Here is a 22,785-nt window from a genome sequence, read left to right on the forward strand (position 1 = left end):
TTTTTTTTTAAATCATCATTTTATTGAGATATATTCACATACCACGCAGTCATACAAAACAAATTGTACTTTCGATTGTTTACAGTACCATTACATAGTTGTACATTCATCACCTAAATCAATCCCTGACACCTTCATTAGCACACACACAAAAATAACAAGAATAATAATTAGAGTGAAAAAGAGCAATTGAAGTAAAAAAGAACACTGGGTACCTTTGTCTGTCTGTTTCCCTCCCCTACTTTTCTACACATCCATCCATAAACTAGACAAAGTGGTGTTTGGTCCTTATGGCTTTCCCAATCCCATTGTCACCCCTCATAAGCTACATTTTTATACAACTGTCTTCGAGATTCATGGGTTCTGGGTTGTAGTTTGATAGTTTCAGGTATCCACCACCAGCTACCCCAATTCTTTAGAACCTAAAAAGGGTTGTCTAAAGTGTGCATAAGAGTGCCCACCAGAGTGACCTCTCGGCTCCTTTTGGAATCTCTCTGCCACTGAAGCTTATTTCATTTCCTTTCACATCCCCCTTTTGGTCAAGAAGATGTTCTCCGTCCCACGGTGCCAGGTCTACATTCCTCCCTGGGAGTCATATTCCACGTTGCCAGGGAGATTCACTTCCCTGGGTGTCTGATCCCACGTAGGGGGGAGGGCAGTGATTTCACCTTTCAAGTTGGCTTAGCCAGAGAGAGAGGGCCACATCTGAGCAACAAAGAGGCATTCAGGAGGAGACTCTTAGGCACAAATACAGGGAGGCCTAGCCTCTCCTTTGCAGCAACCGTCTTCCCAAGGGTAAAACTTATGGTAGAGGGCTCAACTCATCAAACCACCAGTCCCCTATGTCTGTGGTCATGTTAGCAACCATGGAGGTGGGGTAGGCGAATACCCCTGCATTCTCCACAGGCTCCTCGAGGGGGCACTACATCTTTTTTTTTTTTTTTTTTCCCCTTGTTTGTCTTTTTTCTTTTTTCTTTTTTTTTTTTTTTTTTTTTTAACTTTCCCTTCTTTTTTCAAATCACCTGTATGAAAAAAAAAGTTAAAAAGAAAACAAACATACAATAAAAGAGCATTTCAAAGAGACCATAGCAAGGGAGTAAGAAAAAGACAACTAACCTAAGATAACTGCTTAACTTCCAACATGTTCCTACTTTACCCCAAGAAAGTTACATAATATAGCAACATTTCAGTGAACTTGTTCCTACTACAACCATCAGAAATTAACAGACCATAGTCATTTCTGGGCATCCCCAGAACGTTAAATAGCTTATCTGTTCTTCCTGGATTATTGTTCCCCCTTCCTTAATTGCTCTCTACTGCTAGTTCCCCTACATTCTACATTATAAACCATTTGTTTTACATTTTTCAAAGTTCACATTAGTGGTAGCATATAATATTTCTCTTTTTGTGCCTGGCTTATTTCGCTCAGCATTATGTCTTCAAGGTTCATCCATGTTGTCATATGTTTCACCAGATCGTTCCTTCTTACTGCCGCGTAGTATTCCATCGTGTGTATATACCACATTTTATTTATCCACTCATCTGTTGAAGGACATTTGGGTTGTTTCCATCTCTTGGCAATTGTGAATAATGCTGCTATGAACATTGGCGTGCAGATATCTGTTCGTGTCACTGCTTTCCGATCTTCCGGGTATATACCGAGGAGTGCAATCGCTGGATCGAATGGTAGCTCTATATCTAGTTTTCTAAGGAACTGCCAGACTGACTTCCAGAGTGGCTGAACCATTATACAGTCCCACCAACAATGAATAAGAGTTCCAATTTCTCCACATCCCCTCCAGCATTTGTAGTTTCCTGTTTGTTTAATGGCAGCCATTCTAACCGGTGTTAGATGGTATCTCATTGTGGTCTTAATTTGCATCTCTCTAATAGCTAGTGAAGCTGAACATTTTTTCATGTGTTTCTTGGTCATTTGTATTTCCTCTTCAGAGAACTGTCTTTTCATATCTTTTGCCCATTTTATAATTGGGCTGTCTGTACTATTGTCATTGAGTTGTAGGATTTCTTTGTATATGCAAGATATCAGTCTTTTGTCAGATACATGGTTTCCAAAAATTTTTTCCCATTGAGTTGGCTGCCTCTTTACCTTTTTGAGAAATTCCTTTGAGGTGCAGAAACTTCTAAGCTTGAGGAGTTCCCATTTATCTATTTTCTCTTTTGTTGCTTGTGCTTTGGGTGTAAAGTCTAGGAAGTGGCCTCCTAATACAAGGTCTTGAAGATGTTTTCCTACATTATCTTCTAGGAGTTTTATGGTACTTTCTTTTATATTGAGATCTTTGGTCCATTTTGAGTTAATTTTTGTGTAGGGGGTGAGGTAGGGGTCCTCTTTCATTCTTTTGGATATGGATATCCAACTCTCCCAGCTCCATTTGTTGAAAAGACCATTATGGCTCAGTTCGGTGACTTTGGGGGGCCTTATCAAAGATCAGTCAGCCATAGATCTGAGGGTCTATCTCTGAATTCTCAATTCGATTCCATTGATCTATATGTCTATCTTTGTGCCAGTACCATGCTGTCTTGGCAACTGTGGCTTTATAATAAGCTTCAAAGTCAGGGAGTGTAAGTCCTCCCACTTCGTTTTTCTTTTTTAGAGTGTCTTTAGCAATTCGAGGCATCTTCCCTTTCCAAATAAATTTGATAACTAGCTTTTCCAAGTCTGCAAAGTAGGTTGTTGGAATTTTGATTGGGATTGCATTGAATCTGTAGATGAGTTTGGGTAGAATTGACATCTTAATGACATTTAGCCTTCCTATCCATGAACATGGAATATTTTTCCATCTTTTAAGGTCCCCTTCTATTTCTTTTAGTAGAGTTATGTAGTTTTCTTTGTATAGGTCTTTTACGTCTTTGGTTAAGTTTATTCCTAGGTACTTGATTTTTTTAGTTGCTATTGAAAATGGTATCTTTTTCTTGAGTGTCTCTTCAGTTTGTTCATTTCTAGCATATAGAAACATTACTGACTTATGTGCATTAATCTTGTATCCCGCTACTTTGCTAAATTTGTTTATTAGCTCTAGTAGGTGTATCGTTGATTTCTCAGGGTTTTCTAGATATAAGATCATATCATCTGCAAACAATGACAGTTTTACTTCTTCTTTTCCAATTTGGATGCCTTTTATTTCTTTGTCTTGCCGGATTGCCCTGGCTAGCACTTCCAGCACAATGTTGAATAACAGTGGTGACAGCGGGCATCCTTGTCTTGTTCCTGATCTTAGAGGGAAGGCTTTCAGTCTCTCACCATTGAGTACTATGCTGGCTGTGGGTTTTTCATATATGCTCTTTATCATGTTGAGGAAGTTTCCTTCAATTCCTACCTTTTGAAGTGTTTTTATCAAAAAGGGATGTTGGATTTTGTCAAATGCTTTTTCAGCATCTATTGAGATGATCAATTGATTTTTCCCTTTTGAGTTTTTAATGTGTTGTAATACATTGATTGTTTTTCTGATGTTGAACCATCCTTGCATGCCTGGAATGAACCCCACTTGGTCATGGTGTATGATTTTTTTAATGTGTCTTTGGATTCGATTTGCAAGTATTTTGTTGAGGATTTTTGCATCTATATTCATTAGGGAGATTGGCCGGTAGTTTTCCTTTTTTGTAGCATCTTTGCCTGGTTTTGGTATTAGATTGATGTTAGCTTCATAAAATGAGTTAGGTAGTGTTCCATTTTTTTCAATGTTTTGAAAGAGTTTGAGTAAGATTGGTGTCAGTTCTTTCTGGAAAGTTTGGTAGAATTCCCCTGTGAAGCCATCTGGCCCTGGGCATTTATTTGTGGGAAGATTTTTGATGACTGATTGGATCTCTTTGCTTGTGATGGGTTGGTTGAGGTCTTCTATTTCTTCTCTGGTCAGTCTAGGTTGTTCATATGTTTCCAGGAAATTGTCCATTTCTTCTACATTATCCAGTTTGTTGCCATACAGTTGTTCATAATATCCTCTTATAATTTTTTTAATTTCTTCAGGATCTGCAGTTATGTCACCTTTTTCATTCATTATTTTGTTTATATGGGTCTTCTCTCTTTTTGATTTTGTCAGTCTAGCTAGGGGCTTGTCAATCTTGTTGATCTTCTCAAAGAACCAACTTTTGGTGATATTTATCCTTTCTATTGTTTTTTTGTTCTCTATGTCATTTATTTCTGCTTTAATCCTTGTTATTTCTTTTCTTCTACTTGGTTTAGGATTGGTTTGCTGTTCATTTTCTAGCTTCTTCAGTTGATCCATTAGTTCTTTGATTTTGGCTCTTTCTTCCTTTTTAATATATGCGTTTAGTGCTATAAATTTCCCCCTTAGCACTGCTTTTGCTGCATCCCATAGGTTTTGGTATGTTGTGTTCTCATTTTCATTCGTCTCTATATATTTAGCAATTTCTCTTGCTATTTCTTCTTTAACCCACTGATTGTTTAGGAGTGTGTTGTTTAACCTCCAGGTATTTGTGAATTTTCTAAGTCTCTGATGGTTATTGACTTCTAATTGTATTCCATTGTGGTCAGAGAATGTGCTTTGAATGATTTCAATCTTTTTAAATTTATTGAGGCTTGTTTTATGTCCCAGCATATGATCTATTCTGGAGAAAGTTCCGTGAGCACTAGAAAAGTATGTGTATCCTGGTGATTTGGGATGTAATGTCCTGTAGATGTCTGTTAAATCTAATTCATTTATCAGATTGTTTAGGTTTTCAATTTCCTTATTGGTCTTCTGTCTGGTTGATCTATCTATAGGAGAGAGTGATGTGTTGAAGTCTCCCACAATTATTGTGGAAACATCAATTGCTTCCTTTAGTTTTGCCAATGTTTCTCTCATGTATTTTGTGGCACCTTGATTGGGTGCATAGACATTTACGATTGTTATTTCTTCTTGCTGAATTGCCCCTTTTATTAGTATGTAGTGGCCTTCTTTGTCTCTCAAAACATCCCTGCATTTGAAGTCTATTTTATCTGAGATTAATATTGCTACACCTGCTTTCTTTTGGCTGTAGCTTGCATGAAATATTTTTTTCCATCCTTTCACTTTCAATTTCTTTGTGTCCCTGTGTCTAAGATGAGTCTCTTGTATGCAACATATTGATGGTTCATTTTTTTTGATCCATTCTGCGAATCTATATCTTTTAATTGGGGAGTTTAATCCATTTACATTCAACGTTAAAACCGTGAAGGCATTTCTTGAATCGGCCATCTTATCCTTTGGATTATGTTTGCCATATTTTTCCCTCTCTCTATTAATATCCTTTATTGTACCCATACCGAATCTCTTTAGTACTGAACCTTTCTCCAAGTCTCTCTGTCCTGTCTTTGTTTCTCTGTCTGTAGGGCTCCCTTTAGTATCTCCAGTAGGGCAGGTCTCTTGTTAGCAAATTCTCTCAGCATTTCTTTGTCTGTGAAAAATTTAAGCTCTCCCTCAAATTTGAAGGAGAGCTTTGCTGGATAAAGTATTCTTGGCTGGAAATTCCTCTCTCTCAGAATTTTAAATATATCGTGCCATTGCCTTCTCACCTCCATGGTGGCTGCTGAGTAGTCACTACTTAGTCTTATGCTGTTTCCTTTGTATGTGGTGAATTGCTTTTCTCTTGCTGCTTTCAGAACTTGCTCCTTCTCTTCTATGTTTGACAGTGTGATCAGTATATGTCTCGGAGTGGGTTTTTTTGGATTTATTCTATTTGGAGTTCGCTGAGCATTTATGATTTGTGTATTTATGTTGTTTAGAAGATTTGGGAAGTTTTCCCCAACAATTTCTTTGAATACTCTTCCTAGACCTTTACCCTTTTCTTCCCCTTCTGGGACACCAATGAGTCTTATATTCGGACGCTTCATATTATCTATCATATCCCTGAGGTCCATTTCGAGTTTTTCAATTTTTTTCCCCATTCTTTCTTTTATGCTTTCATTTTCCATTCTGTCATCTTCCAGGTCACTGATTCGTTGTTCAACTTCCTCTAGTCTTGTACTATGAGTGTCCAGAATCTTTTTAATTTGGTCAACAGTTTCTTTAATTTCCATAAGATCATCCATTTTTTTATTTAGTCTTGCAATGTCTTCTTTATGCTCTTCTAGGGTCTTCTTGATTTCCTTCATATCCCGTACTAGGGTCTCATTGTTCATCTTTAGTTCTTTGAGTAGCTGCTCTAGGTGTGTCTCTTCTGGTCTTTTGATTTGGGTGCTTGGGCTTGGGTTATCCATATCGTCTGGTTTTTTCATATGCTTTATAATTTTCTGTTGTTTTTGGCCTCGTGGCATTTGCTGTCCTTGATAGGGTTCTTTTAGGGTTTGTAGACCAGTTGAAGTCCTTATCTCTAATTTATCAGATCTACAGCTTCGTGGAGTACACTTTCTCTAACTAACCAGCAGGTGGCGTCCACGAGCCACCTGTTCTCCACAAGCCAGATCTCCCCTGCTTAGCCTTTTTGGTGAGTGGGGGAGTGAGTCTTGTGGGGCCCAATTGGTGTCCCAAGCTTGCGTGTGTAGTTGGTGTTGCCTGCCCTGTATGTGGGGCGTGTTTCTGGGCAGTCGGGGAGGGGGGGTGGCCCTAACAATCAAATCTCCCTGATGATCCTAGAGTTTTAAAGCTACTGCAATAGTCTAATCCTTCAGTTCAGTCCTGCCACAGTTTGTCTCTGCCACTGACCCACAAGTCTTTGGTATTGGCGTATGGCTCCTGAGACTTGCAAGTGGGCCCCTCTTCCAGGCTGTGCACCCCGGGTCCTCTGTTGAGGGATGACTGTGCTATGTCACAGGTGAGTGCCGTCCCCCCAGGGCAGTTCTGGGCTGCTGGGCTGTGTTGGGAGGCTCCCAGTCTGCTCAAATGATGGCTGAATGGGGCTCTGTTAATTCACACTGCTCCCCCTTCCCAGCTCTGGGACATTCAGCTGAGGTTGCAGGGAAGGCTAATGTCCACGCCCAGTTTTGTGGTGTGTGCCTGTTATTTGAAGCACTTCCGTCACACTGGGTTGTCTGGGGCAGCTCTGGGCTATGGGGCTGGCGATGGGCAGGAGTGTTTCCTGTCCACCAGGATGGTGGCTGTGAGCGGACACCCCCCTGTTCTTGGGAAGTTGTGTTGTTTAGTGAATTTTCTCAGCCACTGGATTATTGCCTTTTGTCTCAGAGCTCTCTTATTTCTCCTCTTGACTTGACGTGCCCAAATTTCAATTCTTTGAAGCTTTCTGTATTGAGCTTCTTAGAGTAATTGTTTTAGAAAAAGCAAAAAGGATTTAAAAAAAAAAAAAAACAAAAACAAAAAAAAAACGGCCCTCCTCAGAGATCTAATGGGTTATTGAAATGCTAATAGACAAAGCAACCAGGGCCATTAAGGAAAGGTGCCCTGGGCAGAGAGATCAGCCTTGCTTCGGGATTTGCATATGCGCCTCAAGGCCTGATCTCCGCCCTTCCCCTTTCTGTGTTCACCAGAACTCCAAAAATCCTCTGCTTTTACTTTGGAGCTTCTCGTGTTGCTTTCCTTCTATGCCCGTCTCCTCTCTGCTGGGCTGGCTGCTCTCAGAGTCTCTGGTGTCTGGCCTCAGTCTATAGATTTCGGTGATCTCAGCAGTTCCACGTTTTCATGAGTGTTGTATGAAGTATGCCCAAAGACAGATTGCTCTGTGGTGTCCAGTCCACGCAGTTCCTGGCTTTTTACCTACTTTCCTGGAGGAGTAACTAAAACATACAGCTCACCAGTCTGCCATCTTGCCCCGCCTCCTATCACTTCTTTATTCTTAATGATGGTGGAGATCATTGTTCTAGGTATACCATACCATATTCCCCTGCAAGTTCAGTAATGAGAATACTGCTCTCACATTTGCCTATTATTTGTTTTTTGTTTGTTTGTTTGTTTGTTTTTTGCTCATTGGCGGTGTGAGATAATTTTCTTTTCTGCTTAGCACTCTCATTACTCATTTTTTAGGGCTTATGATGAGAATAAAGTGAAAACATACTGAAAATGACCACAAAAACTAATATGAATGCAAGGGGATGTGCCCAGAGTGAGAGCTACTGCATGACTAATGAGTGACCCTTTGTTTTGGCTAGACAGTGTAGTCAGTCATGAGGCAACCAAAGCCTGTGCATTGAGTACAAAACAAATGATGAGTACAGGGACAAAATTTTCACATCAAAATTTGTTGAGTACCAAATTTGATGAGTTTCATAGCACTCAAGCACCAAGGTACCATTGTATGGGAATTTAATGATTCTATTATTTACCCAAGCACCACTTTATTTTTATCTTATGCTCAGTGATATGCATGATTTATATTGTTATCCATTATATAAAGAGTCTAGAATCAAATTGTCATTTCCCATTTGACCAAGGATAAGACTGTGTTTAGATTTATTTATTTCTTATTTTCACATTGAACAGTCTTTTAGGGTCTATATTTTTAACATTATTTTTAAATTAAAATACATATTGTCAGAAAATTTGACTCCATATTCATGGAAAATTTATTGAAATACATTGATTAGCTGTAATCAATTTTTATAAATGATTCATAGATGCCAAGAAATTAAGGTTTGTATGTTGACATGCATTTTAACCTTCTCAATTATCTTATTAAGATATAAAAATTCTGAAGTCTGTCTTACTTGTTGGATTAATTATACACTGAATGAGTCATATTCAAACAAGCCACTGCATTTTATTCATTTATTCAGTAAACATTCTATTTAAAACATGAAATGTACCAGGCACTGTCTACACATCATAGCAAAAGAATAAAAGGTCTTTGTTTTCTTGGTTCTATCTTGAAGAAACAGAAAAAATATATATATACAGAAATAAGTCTTATGTCATGTTAGAATGTGAAAAGTACTATTCAAAAATTGATAAATTTGAAGACAGGATAATGGATAAGAAATTCTGGCACAAGGCCATGAGGAAGCCAGTGGAAAAGTGTGATGGGCAGACCTCAATAAAAAAAATTTGGCATTTTATCAAAGACTTGAAGGAGGGAAGAGTTAATCATACAGGTACATGAGAAGAAATTGTTCCAGCCAGGGATGGAGGACACCAGTGCAAAGGCCCTGGGCAGGAGCTGGGCTGTGCAGGTGAGGAACACCAAGGAGGTTTAACATGAGTGACATAGGGGGATATTTCATTGGATAGGTGGAGAGGATAAAAGATGAAGTGTATGTATGTTGATAGCGATAAGTGCTATGGAGTAAAACTAAGTGGCAGGTGTGCATGGATGCAGTTGGGCTTGCTGTCTTAAAAAGTAACTTTTAGATAATCTTCAGTGATAAAGTCACATTTTGAAACCTGAAAAAAGTTAAGTAGAGCTCCATAAAGATACCTGGAGGTAGTGAGGCTGAGGTAAATGGAATAGTAAAAACGGTGTTCTATAAAATTAGTTACTTTGTGCTTTTTTATCCTAATGATTTGCATCACTGTATCTTTGTAAAAACTGCATAAGAAAAACCTTATATTGGATTTAGTATTTCAATTCACTCTCATATTGCTTGTCATTTTAGAGAAAAGTTTTCCACTTAATAGGTATAAAAAATGTAAACTTAGACATTCCCAATATAGCTATATTTTATTGCATCAATGTGTCTACTATATTCATTAAAATATATTTTTTTCTTTCTCATAACCCTCTCTTACTTGCTGTCTTTAGGTATTTTTAAATTTCTGCTCTATCCACATGCCATCCCTTCCTTCATTTAAAATTCAAATACACTATGCAGAATCCTAACTTATTCCATAATATTTTGTTTAATTATTAGCTAATACACATGATTTCATTTTTAAATGACCTCTAATTTTTGTGTATGGATATAACAATGAGTCTGGATATACATAAAAACCATTCCACTTGTTTTATTTTCATTAAATATTTTCTTTTGGAGGAATCCCTTATACATCTTTTGAAATAAAGCTAGTTAAGAAAATTGCCCTTTTCAAGGTTGATAGAAAAATTATATATATAGTATATAACAAAACATATATGTATCTATATAATACATAACAAAAAATCACAATAACTCTATGTGAAATCTCTTAAACACTGAAACTTTACTTTGTTTCATTTCTTTTCCCCCCTTTGATGAAGAAGGCATTCTCAATCATATGATGTCAGGGCCAGTCTCATCCCTGGGCGACACGTCCCACATTCTGAGTGAGACACACTCCTGGGAATCATGTCCCACAAAGAGGAAAGGGTAGTGATTTTATTTGCAGAGTTGAATGGGAGAGAGAGGCCACATCTGTGCAACAAAAGAGGTTCTTTTGGGGTGACTCAGGCAGAATAATAAGTAGGTTAGCTACTCCTTTGCAGCAATAAGTTTCTTAAGGGCAAGCCTCAGACCAAGGGACTGAATTATTAAATTGTGATTCATAAATGCTTGTGAGAATTCTCCAGGTGGGGAAGCTCATTATTGTCACATTTTCCCCCAGTCCCTCAAGGGCACTTTGCAAATGCTTTTTTATTTTCTGCCCAAAATACTCTGGGATTTATTGTGATATTACATTAAACCATTCTGAATAACAGGATGTCATTCCCTATTATAGGCTCCATATAATTATGATGTTTAAATAAACTGACCATACATGTTAAAATATTGTGATACAGAAAATTTAAATTTTATACCAAATAAACATCTCTTCCTTTGGTCTCACACAGAAGTTGAAGTCTTAAAATACAGTTAATATCATCCTTTATTCTGTATTCAGATTTACCTTAGTTGTAACAAAACATGTTTCATTCATATCTCTATTTGAAGTTTAATCTCTTTTTCAGCTTCTTTAGCAGTTGCTGTATGGAGCAATGCTGACTTTCAGAGCTGCAGAACTTCAGTTCTGAGTCTCAGTTGTCACACAGACACCCAAAGTTCCAGGGAACTTCCAGATTAAACACAAAGTACTCAGCATCACAGAATTTAGAAATGACAGTTAAAACTCAGGAATAAATGTGACTGCTGTAAGAACTAACAATCTAGGAACTTTTACAATCCTATACCCATACTTATTGAACATTCTGTACTCCTAAATCATGGATTGGCCAATCTCTAAACACATTCTATTCACTAAGAACCTATGCTCTTGAATTAAATTCTCAGTGTTTGCTCATTACAGTTATTTTATATTAGTGAAACCATAAAATATTTGTCCTTTCATTTCTGGTTTATTTCATTCAACTTAATGTTCTCAATGTTCATTCACCTAGTTGCATGCATCCCAGCTTTACTCCTTTTGTCATCCACTTAATATTCACTACAGTTCCCACTTCCCTTCATAAGTTAATGTACCCTTAGGTCACCTCTATCCGCTGCAAATTGTGAATGATGCCACCATAAACACCAGTGTGCAAATGTCTATTAATGTGATTTCAAATTATTTCAAGCATATATTTAATAATTATTGCAGGATCATATGTCAACAGTCAATGGCTCACAGTAGAATTACATATTATGCATTCACCACCACAATCTACATGAGAACATTTCCATTTCTTCCACAAAGAAAGAAGAGGAAAAAAAGTAAGAAAAAATAAAGAATAAAAGCTAATAAAAAGGAGAAAGAAAGACAAGAATCCCATACCCATACCTTAAATCCCCCCTTATTGACATTTAGCTTTGATATATGGTCTTTGTTACAAATAATGGAAGAATATTACAATGTTACTTTTAACTATAGACCCTAGTTTGCATTGATCATATTTTTCCATATACCATCCCATTTGTAACATCCTGCAATAGTGACATCCATTTGTTCTCCCTCATGTAAAAACTTTCTTATAGTTGTACCTTTAATCACTGTCATTGTCCAGTCTAGGTTTTTCAGTTATACAGTCCCAGTTTGTATCTTCTATCTTTCCTTCTGATGTCATACATGCCCCTAGCCTTCCTTTTTCAAGCATACTCACACTTAGCTTAGTTCATTATACTTAAAATTTTGTGTTACCATCACCCAGCATTTTGCATTTATTTTTTGGACCCTTACAATCAATCCTGTTGATCATTCTGTATCTCTTCAGTATCAAATACCTAACCTCTACCCTCTTTCTATCTCCTAATAACCTGTGTTCTCATCCTTAACTCCCATTGTTTGCTCATTATAGTTAGTTCATATTACTGATGTCATACATTATTTGTCCTTTTGTTTCTGAATAATTTCATTGAATATTATATTCTCAAGGTTCATCCACATTGTTGCATATATAATGATTTTATTCCATCTGACAGTTGCATAATAATCCTTTGTATGTATGTACCACAGTTTGTTTCTCCACTCATCCATTGATGGTCATTTGGGCTGTTTCCATTCCCTTGACAATTGTGAATAATGTCACTTTAAATATATGTCACTTTAAATATATATGTCACTTTAAATATAAGTATGCAAATATACATTCAGTTCCTCCAAGTATATACCTAGTAATGGAATTGCTGTATCATATGGCAATTCTATTCTTAGCTTCCTGAGGAACCACAAAATGGCCATCCAGAATGGTTGTACCATTCTACATTCCAAAGAATGGTGAATAATTGTACTTCTTTCTTGACATTCTATCCAGCACTTGTAATTTTCTTTGTTTGTTTGTCTGCAATGGTTGTTCTAGAAGGCATGAGATGGTACCTCATTGTGGTTTTGATTTGCATTTCCCTAATAGCTAATGAAATTCAGCATCTTTTGATATGTTTTTAATCCATTTGTAGTTCCTCTTTGGAAAAGTTTCTGACAATGTCTTTGGCCAATTTTTAATTTTTGTTTTTAATATTTTTGTTGTTGAATTGTAGGGTCTCTGTATATTCTGGACATTAAACCCTTAACTGTTCTTTTTCTACTTCATCCAGGTGTGCATTTAAGTCTTCAATGTTTGCTCATTCATCCTTTTTATATAGGCATTTCTGGTAATAAATATCTATCTCAGCACTGCCTTTGCTGCATCCTGCAACTTTTGATATGTTGCGTTCTCATTTCCATTTGCCTCAAGATATTTACTGATTTATTTAATTTCTTCTTTAACCCACTGATTGTTTAAAAGTCTTTTGCTTAGCTCCCACATATTTGTGCATTTTCCAGCATTGTGCCTATTATTGGTTTCACTCTTAATTCCATTATGATCCAACAAATTGTTGTATAATTTCAATGTTTTTAAATTTATTGAGACTTGATTTGTGACACAAGATGTGATCTATCCTGGAGAATGATCCATGAGCACTTTCAAAAAATTTGTATCCTGCTGTTGTGGGGTGCAATGTTCTGTAAATGTCTGTAAATCTATTTCATGTATCATGCTATTCAAGATCATTGTTTCTTTAGTGATCCTCTGTCTAGATGTTCTATCCAGTGATGAGAGTGGCTTATTAAAATCTGGCTTATTAAAATCTCCAACTATTATTATAGAGGTGTTTACTTCTCCCTTCTTGTTGTAAATGTTTGACTCATGTATTATGGGGCACCCTCACTTGATGCATAAATATTGATTGTTATTTCATCTTGATGAATTGTCCCTTTTATTAATACATAGTGTCTTGCTTTGTGTCTTTTAATTGTTTTACATTTGAAATGTAATTTGTCTTATATTAGTATAGCTACTCCACTCTTTTCTGGTTGTTTGAGTGAATTATGTTTTTCCACCCTTTCACTTTTGACCTATTTTTGTACTTGTGTCTATAGTGAGTCTCTTGTAGATAGCATATAGATGGTCATCTTTTTTAATCCATTCTGCCAATGTATGTCTTTTGATTGGGGAGTTTAATCCATTAACATTAATGTTGTTATTGAAAAGGCAGCACTTTCTTCTACCATTTTATCATTTGAATTTTTTATGTTATATCTTATTTTTTCTCTCTTTTTACCATTTCAGATAATTTTCATTTCCTCACTGTTCTCCAAATCTCAACCTCCTGTCATTCCTATCTACCTATAATGTATACTGTAATATTTGTTGTAGAGCAGGTCTCTTGTTCACAAACTCAGTGCCTAAAAATATTTTATAATTGCCCTCATTTTTGAAGGACAGTTATGTTGAATACAGAGTTCTTGGTTGGTACTTTTTGTTTTTCAGTATCTTAAATATATCCTACCAATGCCTTCTCACCTCCTTTGTTTCTACTGAGCAATCCACACATAGTATGATCCAGCTTGCCTTGTATGTGATGATCCTTTTTTTCTGCTGCTTTCAGAATTCCCTCTTTATCTTTGAAATTTGACAATCTGGTTAATAACATCTTGGATTAGGTCTATTTGGATATATTCTCTTTGGGGTATGCAGCACTTCTTGATTCTGTAATTTTATGTCTTTCATAAGAGTTGGGAAATTTGTGGTGATTCTTTCCTCCATTATTCTTTCCACCCATTTTCCCTTCTCTTCTCCTTGGGAGACACCCATAACATGTATATTCATGTGCTTCATGTCTTCATTCAATTCCTTGAGACTCTGCTCAAATTTTTCCATTGCTTCCTTGTATGTATTTTTGTGTGTAGGACTTCAATTATACTGTCCTCTAGTTCACTAATCCTTTCTTCTGCTTCTTCAAATCTGCTGTTCATGTCTTTTTTGTGCCTTTCATTCCCATAATTTTTTGCATTTGTTTCTCCAAGCTTTCAAATTCTTCTGTATGAAGGCTTTCTTTACAGCCTTCATCTCTTTTGCCATATTTTCATTCAACTTTTTGATTTGACTTACTATGTTTGCTTGAACACTTTTAATTAGTTGTTTCACCTGCTGTATCTCATTTGGAGTACTAGTTTGTCCCTTTGACTGGGCCATATCTTTGTTCTTCTTAGTATGACTTACTATTTTTTGCTAGTGTCTAGGCATCCGATGTCCTTGATTAGTTTATTTCAGAGGTCATTTTCCCTCTTTTACCCCAGGTTTTCATGATGGTAGGCTTTGTTCTCTCTCTGTTCTTTGACATTCAGACCTCTAGCATAGCTTCTGTTGAACTGATCAGAATCTTTCAGCTCTTGTTATTTCTGTTTCTTATCCTGCCTATATGGATTTTTTTTTTCTTTTTTGAAAAGAGTCTCCCCAGATAAGATCTACCCTTACCAAATATTCTCATACAGGACATGCCCAGGAATTAGGAAGAGGGTATAATCAGTATCAAGTTTCCCTGGGTATGAGACCCAGCAGGCTTCCAGTCTTTCCTGTGAGGCCTCTTGATTCTGTGCTTTCCCTATCCTGCTCACCTGGTAGTGCCTGTTAGCCTGCTTTATCACAAGTATAAAGTTATATTATGCCTTTAATCTCAGCAGACCCTGTCCCTTTCAGTGGTGTGGTTGTGATAGAGGTTGAGGCTGAGGGTGTGCTTAAACTGTTTCTGTTTTCCAGGCCCTGGGATCTTAATTCTCTGAGTGAGAGCTGCCACTTGTTCTGGGTCCTGCCTTCCCCCTTTTCTTGGGGAAGATACACACTTTAGGAAATTATCTCCTTCAGTGGACTAGTTACTTTTTCTCTCAAACATACCTTAACTCTGCCCTTGATTGTGGCAGTGTTGGCAATGGAAAATTCCTGCTGCTTTCTTTAATGGTCTGATAAAAAATAAAATACATATAATGTCATTTTCAGAGCCAGTCCCCAGTCCCGCATATTCACCAATTGAGAGCTGGAGTTGGTACCTGGCTCTATGTTCCCCTTTTCTTTGGTCACAGGCCTTTCCCAATATTCTGAGCTCTACCAACTCTAAAATCCCATATATCTATCTATCTATCTATAGTCAGCCCTTCCTCCTCTCTGCTACAAAGAGATCTCTGGGTTTTTTTCAAACTTGCCTTTTATTTTTACCTGTGTTCAGAGATTGTAATCAGCAGTCTGAATTTGTTAATCAGTTCTGCAAATGGACCTTGGTTGAGCACTCCTTCCTTTGTTCCTAGTAGAGACTGCTTCTGTTTCCCTTGTGGAAGTGACTACACAACAGTTTGCCATGCCAGTGGAGAAGGGGCATCAGCCTTCACAGCTTGGGAGATACTGTTTAAAATTCTGTGCTGTGATCTTGACCCCTCCAACAATTCCAGGCTGGTGTATGATGTGTTTCTGTTCACCAAAGTCCCCCAAACAGTTGTTTCAAGTAGTCCCTGGCAATTTACCAGCTGCCTTAGAGAAAGAACTAAATTCCACAACTCTTTATGCTGCTATCTTGCCCCATTTCCTCATCAGTTTTATTAATACCTGCTATAAGATGCAGATAAGTACAAAGAATAAGTTTCTCTGTGTGGGAAACACACAAACACTCACAGTTGTGGAAAAAATAGGTGATGAAAGCAGATGTGATTCTGAATCCTGTGAATTGTCAATATAATAACCCAGATCTGTTGTTATTGTTGCTAGAAATGCTACTGCTATTGTTTAGCTGTTTCTTATTTCTTATAATAATGAATCCATATAAATATTATGATGTTGATGAAGAAAATATCAGCATGTTTGATGTCAGTACTGGGTATCCTGTATATTCTCATCCATTGATAGGGTAGAAATTAAAAAAAATTAATGATAATTGTTTACCTAAATGTAACCTTTGAGAAATAAATACCTATTACTTTTTAGCTCATACCTAAATTTGTATTCAGGATTAATTCTGTACTTAGTGTATTTCTAAAGCAGTCCCATAAAAAGAATTTTTCTTCTGAAATTTAGGTTGCTACACAATCTTATACTACTATCCTCAAATCTACTATCCTCAAAGTCCCAAATTCATCTCATAAAGGAATTGACCTTTAATCTCTTGAGATTTGCACTTTAGTTTTATGCCAAGGTATTTTCTTAACATCTTTAATTTCTTGAGATTTGTACTTTAATTGTATGCCAAGGTATTTTCTTAATATGCCTGGGATACACCTCCAATGGAAATGCTCAGCTATGCATTTTCCTTACTTTTGTGCATTTCATTGTAAATGGCTACACACAATAAAAAGCTAAGTGATATAAATAAATCATGTGTATATCAAAATAGGATGTATAAATACTAATATAGAAGAATACATTAAAATGATATGTAAGATTATTTAAAAAATAAAGTGCATATTTAGCATTGGGTAAAACTGAAAAAGAATGTTGTAAGTCCATATCTCTGTGGTCAGAAAGTAGGGAAGAAAATGTCCTGTTTTTAGTTAATATTGCTTACATATGTTATAATACTTCCAAAGAAAGCATTAATCATATCACCAATGCAGCATTTTACAAATGTAGATAAATTGTGCCAGCTTTATACTCATGACTATATTGAAACTGACCCATATTGAATATTCAGCTGCCCCATACTGAATATTCTTTGACAAAAGATGAGGTTGGAAACACAAGAAATCAGAATGCAAAGAGAGACAAACTCCTAAGAGAAAAGATAGGCCAAATATATTGTTTCTCCTTTGGTAGAGGTTGGGAGAAGGATGTGACCACTGTAAAGAAAATAGGAAAATACAGATAAGTTTTAAAGTATTGTTAAAGCCAAGTTAGGCTAGAATGTCAGTTGGAAAAAGCAGTAAGCCCTAGAATCAAGGAATTTGCATTCATTCTCAATATCTCCACTGCAGGTCTTTTCTACAGGTTCAAGAAAGAGATGGGGCAGGCTGTTAGTCACTGTGAAATCTACAAATACCAAATATCCCCCTCCCCTCATCTTACCATACCTCATTCTAAATGAAGGACTACTATTACTTTACCAACAACAGCATTATTTTTATTTTAGTCTGCCCTAGAGATAGATACAATTTCTTGAGATACTCATAGGATTGCTCCTGTTTTCTTACAGCATCCAATCAAATGGTAAAACTTTCCTTCCTAATACTGTCTCCCTAGTTATCCACTCAAAGCCTAAATCCTATAATACATTCTTCCTAAATCTCTCTTACGTAGAAACTATACATTTCCCATAGCATGTGTTGATTCTCACTTCAATGAGAAATATAACCAAATTGTTCAACCACAATTGTTGCTGGTGGTCTGCAGCTAAAGAGTGTTTATACTTACCAGGTTAAAAGATCTAATGGGGAAGAAAAAACATGTATTCATAAATGAGAAATTTTATCATACATATGGAATCTATTAGGTAGTGTCAAAGAAATGCTAGAAATAGAAATTTTAAAACACACATACACATAAAATATAAGAAATGAAGAATTCCATCAACAGGTTAATCAGTAGAGTTGATACAACTGATGAAAGAATTAGGGAACTTGAAGATAAGCCAGTAAGAATTGACCTAGAAAAGACATTAAAGAAAAAAAAAAGTTGGGATAATAAAACCCAAGTGCTGTGTGACAATAGTAAACATTTAATATACATATAGCTAGAGTACTACAATGAGAATATAGAGTTTATCAGAAAAAAATCTTAGAGGAAATGATGAAAACTTTTCTAAAAATAAGGAAAGCCATTAAGTCACAGGTCCTCATATGTCAAAAGACACCAGGAATGATAACTACCAATAGCAAAACAAGAAGAAAACAATACATATAATCATTGGTCTCACTGTTGAAAAACAAACATAAGTAGAAGATTATGAAATCACTTAAGGGGAAAATACATATCACATACAGAAGACAAACCACAAGAATTATATCAGATTTTTGCATTAAAAATGATGCAAGCTGGAACATAATAGAGATATGTGTTTAAATTATTGAAAGATAACTGTCATTGCAGAATCCAATACTCCTTAAATATCATTCAAATATAAAAACAAATTAAGATTTTTTTCAGGAAAATTAACATGCACATACACAAACCCACACAAAGAAATAATTTATAGCCTACAGATTTGTGCTTCAAAACTTTTCCAGGCAGAAGGATTAAAACCTCAGATGGAAACTTGTATTGCCTCAAAGAAATAATACTAAATATGTAGAATTGAAAGAAAATATATCAGGTATTGGAATTTTGAACATTTTGTTGTTCTAAAACTAGTTGACTGAAGGAAAACTAGTTTTAGGCATTGTGTGGCTTGAGCTATAAATAAAAGTAAAGATTATGACAAAAATAGCTCAAAGAAAGCATAGTTAATAAAAAAGTTCAGAAGGATGGAAAGAGCCTGTAAATATAAGAAAAGAGAAATGCATTTACAAGATGAGAAGTTACTGAAAAAGGCATACAGTGAAAATATAAATGCTTATGAAGGATTTACCTCTAATTGTAAATAAAAGTAAAAAAAAGAGGAGGAGAAAGAAAGAAAAATTATATATACATGTATTTCAAAGCAAAAAAATTCATGGTAAATTAATTTTATTTGTAATTGATGGATTATAAGACCCAATATAAAAATAAATTCAGAAAGTATAATGCAGATTTTAAAGATTTTAATTACATGTTTTCTTTTATTAGCAGACTGTTGTTAAATATTTTATTCCTGAAATAGAGGTTGAACTTTAAACATTCAAAAAAATTTTAAGAATATAAGCAGATTTAATTTTACAAAGAAAATCTTAACATAATTTGAAAAGAAAATCAAATGTTATAATTCTAGTGCTTGAAGACAATGTGTCTAATTACAAATACAAAAGTTTAAATAAACAAAAAATCAAGTACTTGGGAAATGAAAACATACTTCCTTAAAGACCTTCAAATTGCAAAGGCAAATAAAATTGAATTTTCAGATTAGGTAGAGGATATTTTCTATAAAAATGAAACAAATACTCTACCTTACAAAAATTTGAAGTACAAGAAAATAATCATTCCTTGAAAATTCTTAGCTTTACACCATTTCTCTATTAAAAATTTCAAAATAAATGAGTGAAGCATTAACTGAAGAATTTATTTATTTTTAAGGAACTTAAAGAAAAATTTGAAATCAGGATAAAGGGATTTATTTTATGAAGTACACAGTATTTCAGCAAAGTGCTTTGTAGACACATTACAGAAAGGTAAGTTTTTCAAATATTTAGCAATTAGACACCAAACAGATATTACTGCATGCAGAAACTTAACATGGAAAATTTACAAAATTTCAGATCCTAAAGCTTTGCAAGAGTCTTTATTTTGACAAGTTACCAAGAACACAGTCATCTCATAGGTTTAAATGACAAAGTAAATACCAAAAGTTTTACTTATAAGTAGTAACTGAAAACTGCAAAAGATTATGTAAAAAAAACAATACTTATGTAATATATACATACATATACATAATGGTTACTTTAGAATAATAAAATTAATCTCTTACTGATTATTCAGTACTCTTTAGGGCATTTCCATTTTATTTAATATTTTTCACTATTTCCAAGTTTTCTTCACTATTAATATATAACATGTTCTATAGCTTAATTATTTCACAATATTATACTTAGCTCTAGGTCTGGATGATTGAAACACTGCATTTTAACTTTTAACAGTTTATTAGTTTAAGTGAACTGAAAGTAATTTATAGAACACCAGTGAATATTCCTCAAAACAAGAGCCATTGTGTATTCAAAATATTGCAAAATATAGGTTTTCTGATAATAACGGCCACAATTTATTTGTACTGCATCAAGTGCTTTACATTCTTCTGCTGATTCAATCTTCACAGTAACTCACAGACCTGGAATTTTTATTTATCTTGTACAATTGAGGACACTGAGTCTTGAATTATCAGTGAGTTATTAAAGATTATATAGCAAAAATGGTTGCAGATCTAGAATCAAAACCTTGGAATGTCTGATTTCAAAGTAAGTGGTTTCAAACTCTATACTTGTTTCTTCCCTATATATTAAATGGATTGAGTTTGGGAACTATAAATGTGTCAAAAAATAGCTGTTTTCTATAATAAATGTATCTGAAATTGGAACATCCATGGGGATTTACATGATATTATTTAAAAGGTGATATGACATTTTCTTATTTTGTATATTAGTTGTTCTTTATAAAACACATGTATTTAAACACCTAGTTTAAAACATAAAGCATGATTTCCAATTTCAAAATGGATTTCCAAAACCATTTTCCTGAAAATATTCAAGATCATGTTTGGCCAAGTAAAAGATGGCTCAACAGAAATATAAACTAAAATATTAATTTATCTTAGACAGAGTCCAAGTAAATATGCAAATATGACAGAAAGAAAAGATGAGGTTAAATGAACAGCATCACTGTCCTTTGAATTGCCTGGAGCCTTCTCTCTTCTGCATGATTCTAATGAGAGCATTTTTCACCTCTTTGTTCCTAAGACTGTAAATGAGTGGATTCAGCATGGGGATCACTATTGTATAAAACACAGAGGCCACTTGATCCCTTCCCAAGGAGTAGGACTGCTTTGGTTTTAAATAAGTAAAAATCGTAGTGCTGTAAAAGATAGTGACTCCCAGGAAGTGGGAGGCACAAGTAGAGAAGGCTTTGCGTTTTCCTGAAGTGGAATTAATTTTCATGATAGTAGACAGAATGGACCCATAGGACACAGAGATTGTGATAAGAGACACCATAACATTGAAACAACTAAAAATGAGTATCATAATTTCAGTGTCACGAGTGTCAGTGCAGGACAGGGCTAAAATTGGGATTGTGTCACAGAAAAAGTGGTGGATTACAGTGGATTTACAGAAATGCAAACTGTTCATGTAAACAACATTGACTAATGATTCAGTAAAGCCAATCACATAGGACCCAGTGATGAGGGCTCCGCAGAATCTCCTGGACATGACAACTGGGTAAGTCAGAGGATTGCAGATAGCTACATAGCGGTCATAGGCCATTGAAGAGAGAAGGAAAAATTCAGTGACACCCAGGAAGAAAAAAAAAGACATCTGGGTGAAGCAGCCCATGAATGAAATATACTTGTTAGAATTCAATAAATTCTCTAGGGTTTTAGGTGTGATGGCCGTAGAGTAACAGAGGTCAAGGAATGACAGGTGACTGAGGAAAAAATACATGGGGGTGTGAAGCTGGAGATCCAGGCGAATTATCAGTATCATCCCTGCATTTCCCAACATGGTAATCAAGTATATCAAGAGAAATAACATAAAGAGGACCTGCTGGATCACCTCAGAGTCTGTCAATCCCACAAGAATGAAATCAAGCACATTTGTGTTATTCCTACTTCGCATAGTGTTCAACTGTTGTAAACTGTTCGGAAGTCAAAGCTGATATTTAGCATGAATGGCTTGAAAAAGTTTTTTGTTTATATGAATGACCTGGCATTTAAAAAAATTATTTAGTTCTTCTAGAAATTGTTAACAAAGTATAATTTTCAAAATATCTCTGAAAAAATCTTAATGTTAATATAAATAGCTATAAGTCATCATTTGAATATTCTGTAATAGAAGTCCATGTATATTACATAATTGGACTGAACTGTCAGGGTTATAAATGCTTGCCTTCATTAATACATTTAACTCACCTGAAAATATTATACCATAGGTGTTACTATTATCCTCATTTTTAGATGAGAAAAAGGGCAGAAAATGTTTAAGTAACTTATCCAGAGAGTCAAAGCCATTAAATGTTGATTCTGTCATTCTACAGAGATATGTGGAGTTCAGAGAACATGTTCATAACATTATCTAACTGTGTACAGTTAATTTCAACAAAACTGAGAAAATATTTGTTTTATAATACCCAATGACAGGAAAAGTTTTAATGAGTCATTTACTTTTATTTTGTATCCAATTTTATTTAACACAAATCTCTAATCATAGATATCAACCTTATAGGGCTTTATTTGATTGTGTTAAAATTAAGATCACACATTTTAATTTCTGAAAGATAAGTTGTTTTCCAAAATTGACCATTCAAAATAAAAATTCTTCCAAAATTATACTTCCAATTTATGTACACTGCTTGTGGACCCAGATTCCATCAATTCTGTATTTCCATTTCTACAAGTCCTGGCTTTCCTTAGGTCTAAATGATATGTATATGCATATGTATGTTCTT

At 35.2% G+C, this 22,785-nt stretch overlaps 1 protein-coding gene across 1 annotated transcript; it reads right to left on the reverse strand.

The window, feature by feature from the left end:
* Positions 1 to 17,760: 17,760 nt before the first annotated feature.
* On the reverse strand, positions 17,761 to 21,956 carry LOC119517961 (olfactory receptor 8H1-like). The gene is made up of 2 exons (XM_037815053.1): positions 21,022 to 21,956; positions 17,761 to 17,779 (listed from the first exon to the last, which is right to left on the reverse strand). Exons 1-2 carry the CDS (start codon positions 21,954 to 21,956, stop codon positions 17,761 to 17,763), a joined length of 954 nt encoding a protein of 317 aa, XP_037670981.1.
* Between the last annotated feature and the right edge of the window lie 829 nt (positions 21,957 to 22,785).

This window comes from Choloepus didactylus, chromosome 21, assembly GCF_015220235.1.
Source record: "Choloepus didactylus isolate mChoDid1 chromosome 21, mChoDid1.pri, whole genome shotgun sequence".
Classification (NCBI taxonomy): domain Eukaryota; kingdom Metazoa; phylum Chordata; class Mammalia; order Pilosa; family Megalonychidae; genus Choloepus; species Choloepus didactylus.

What these genes read in the sequence shown, in the direction of transcription:
- LOC119517961 (XM_037815053.1), bottom strand. Translation starts at nt 21,956, where the DNA reads ATGCGAAGTAGGAATAACACAAATGTGCTTGATTTCATTCTTGTGGGA.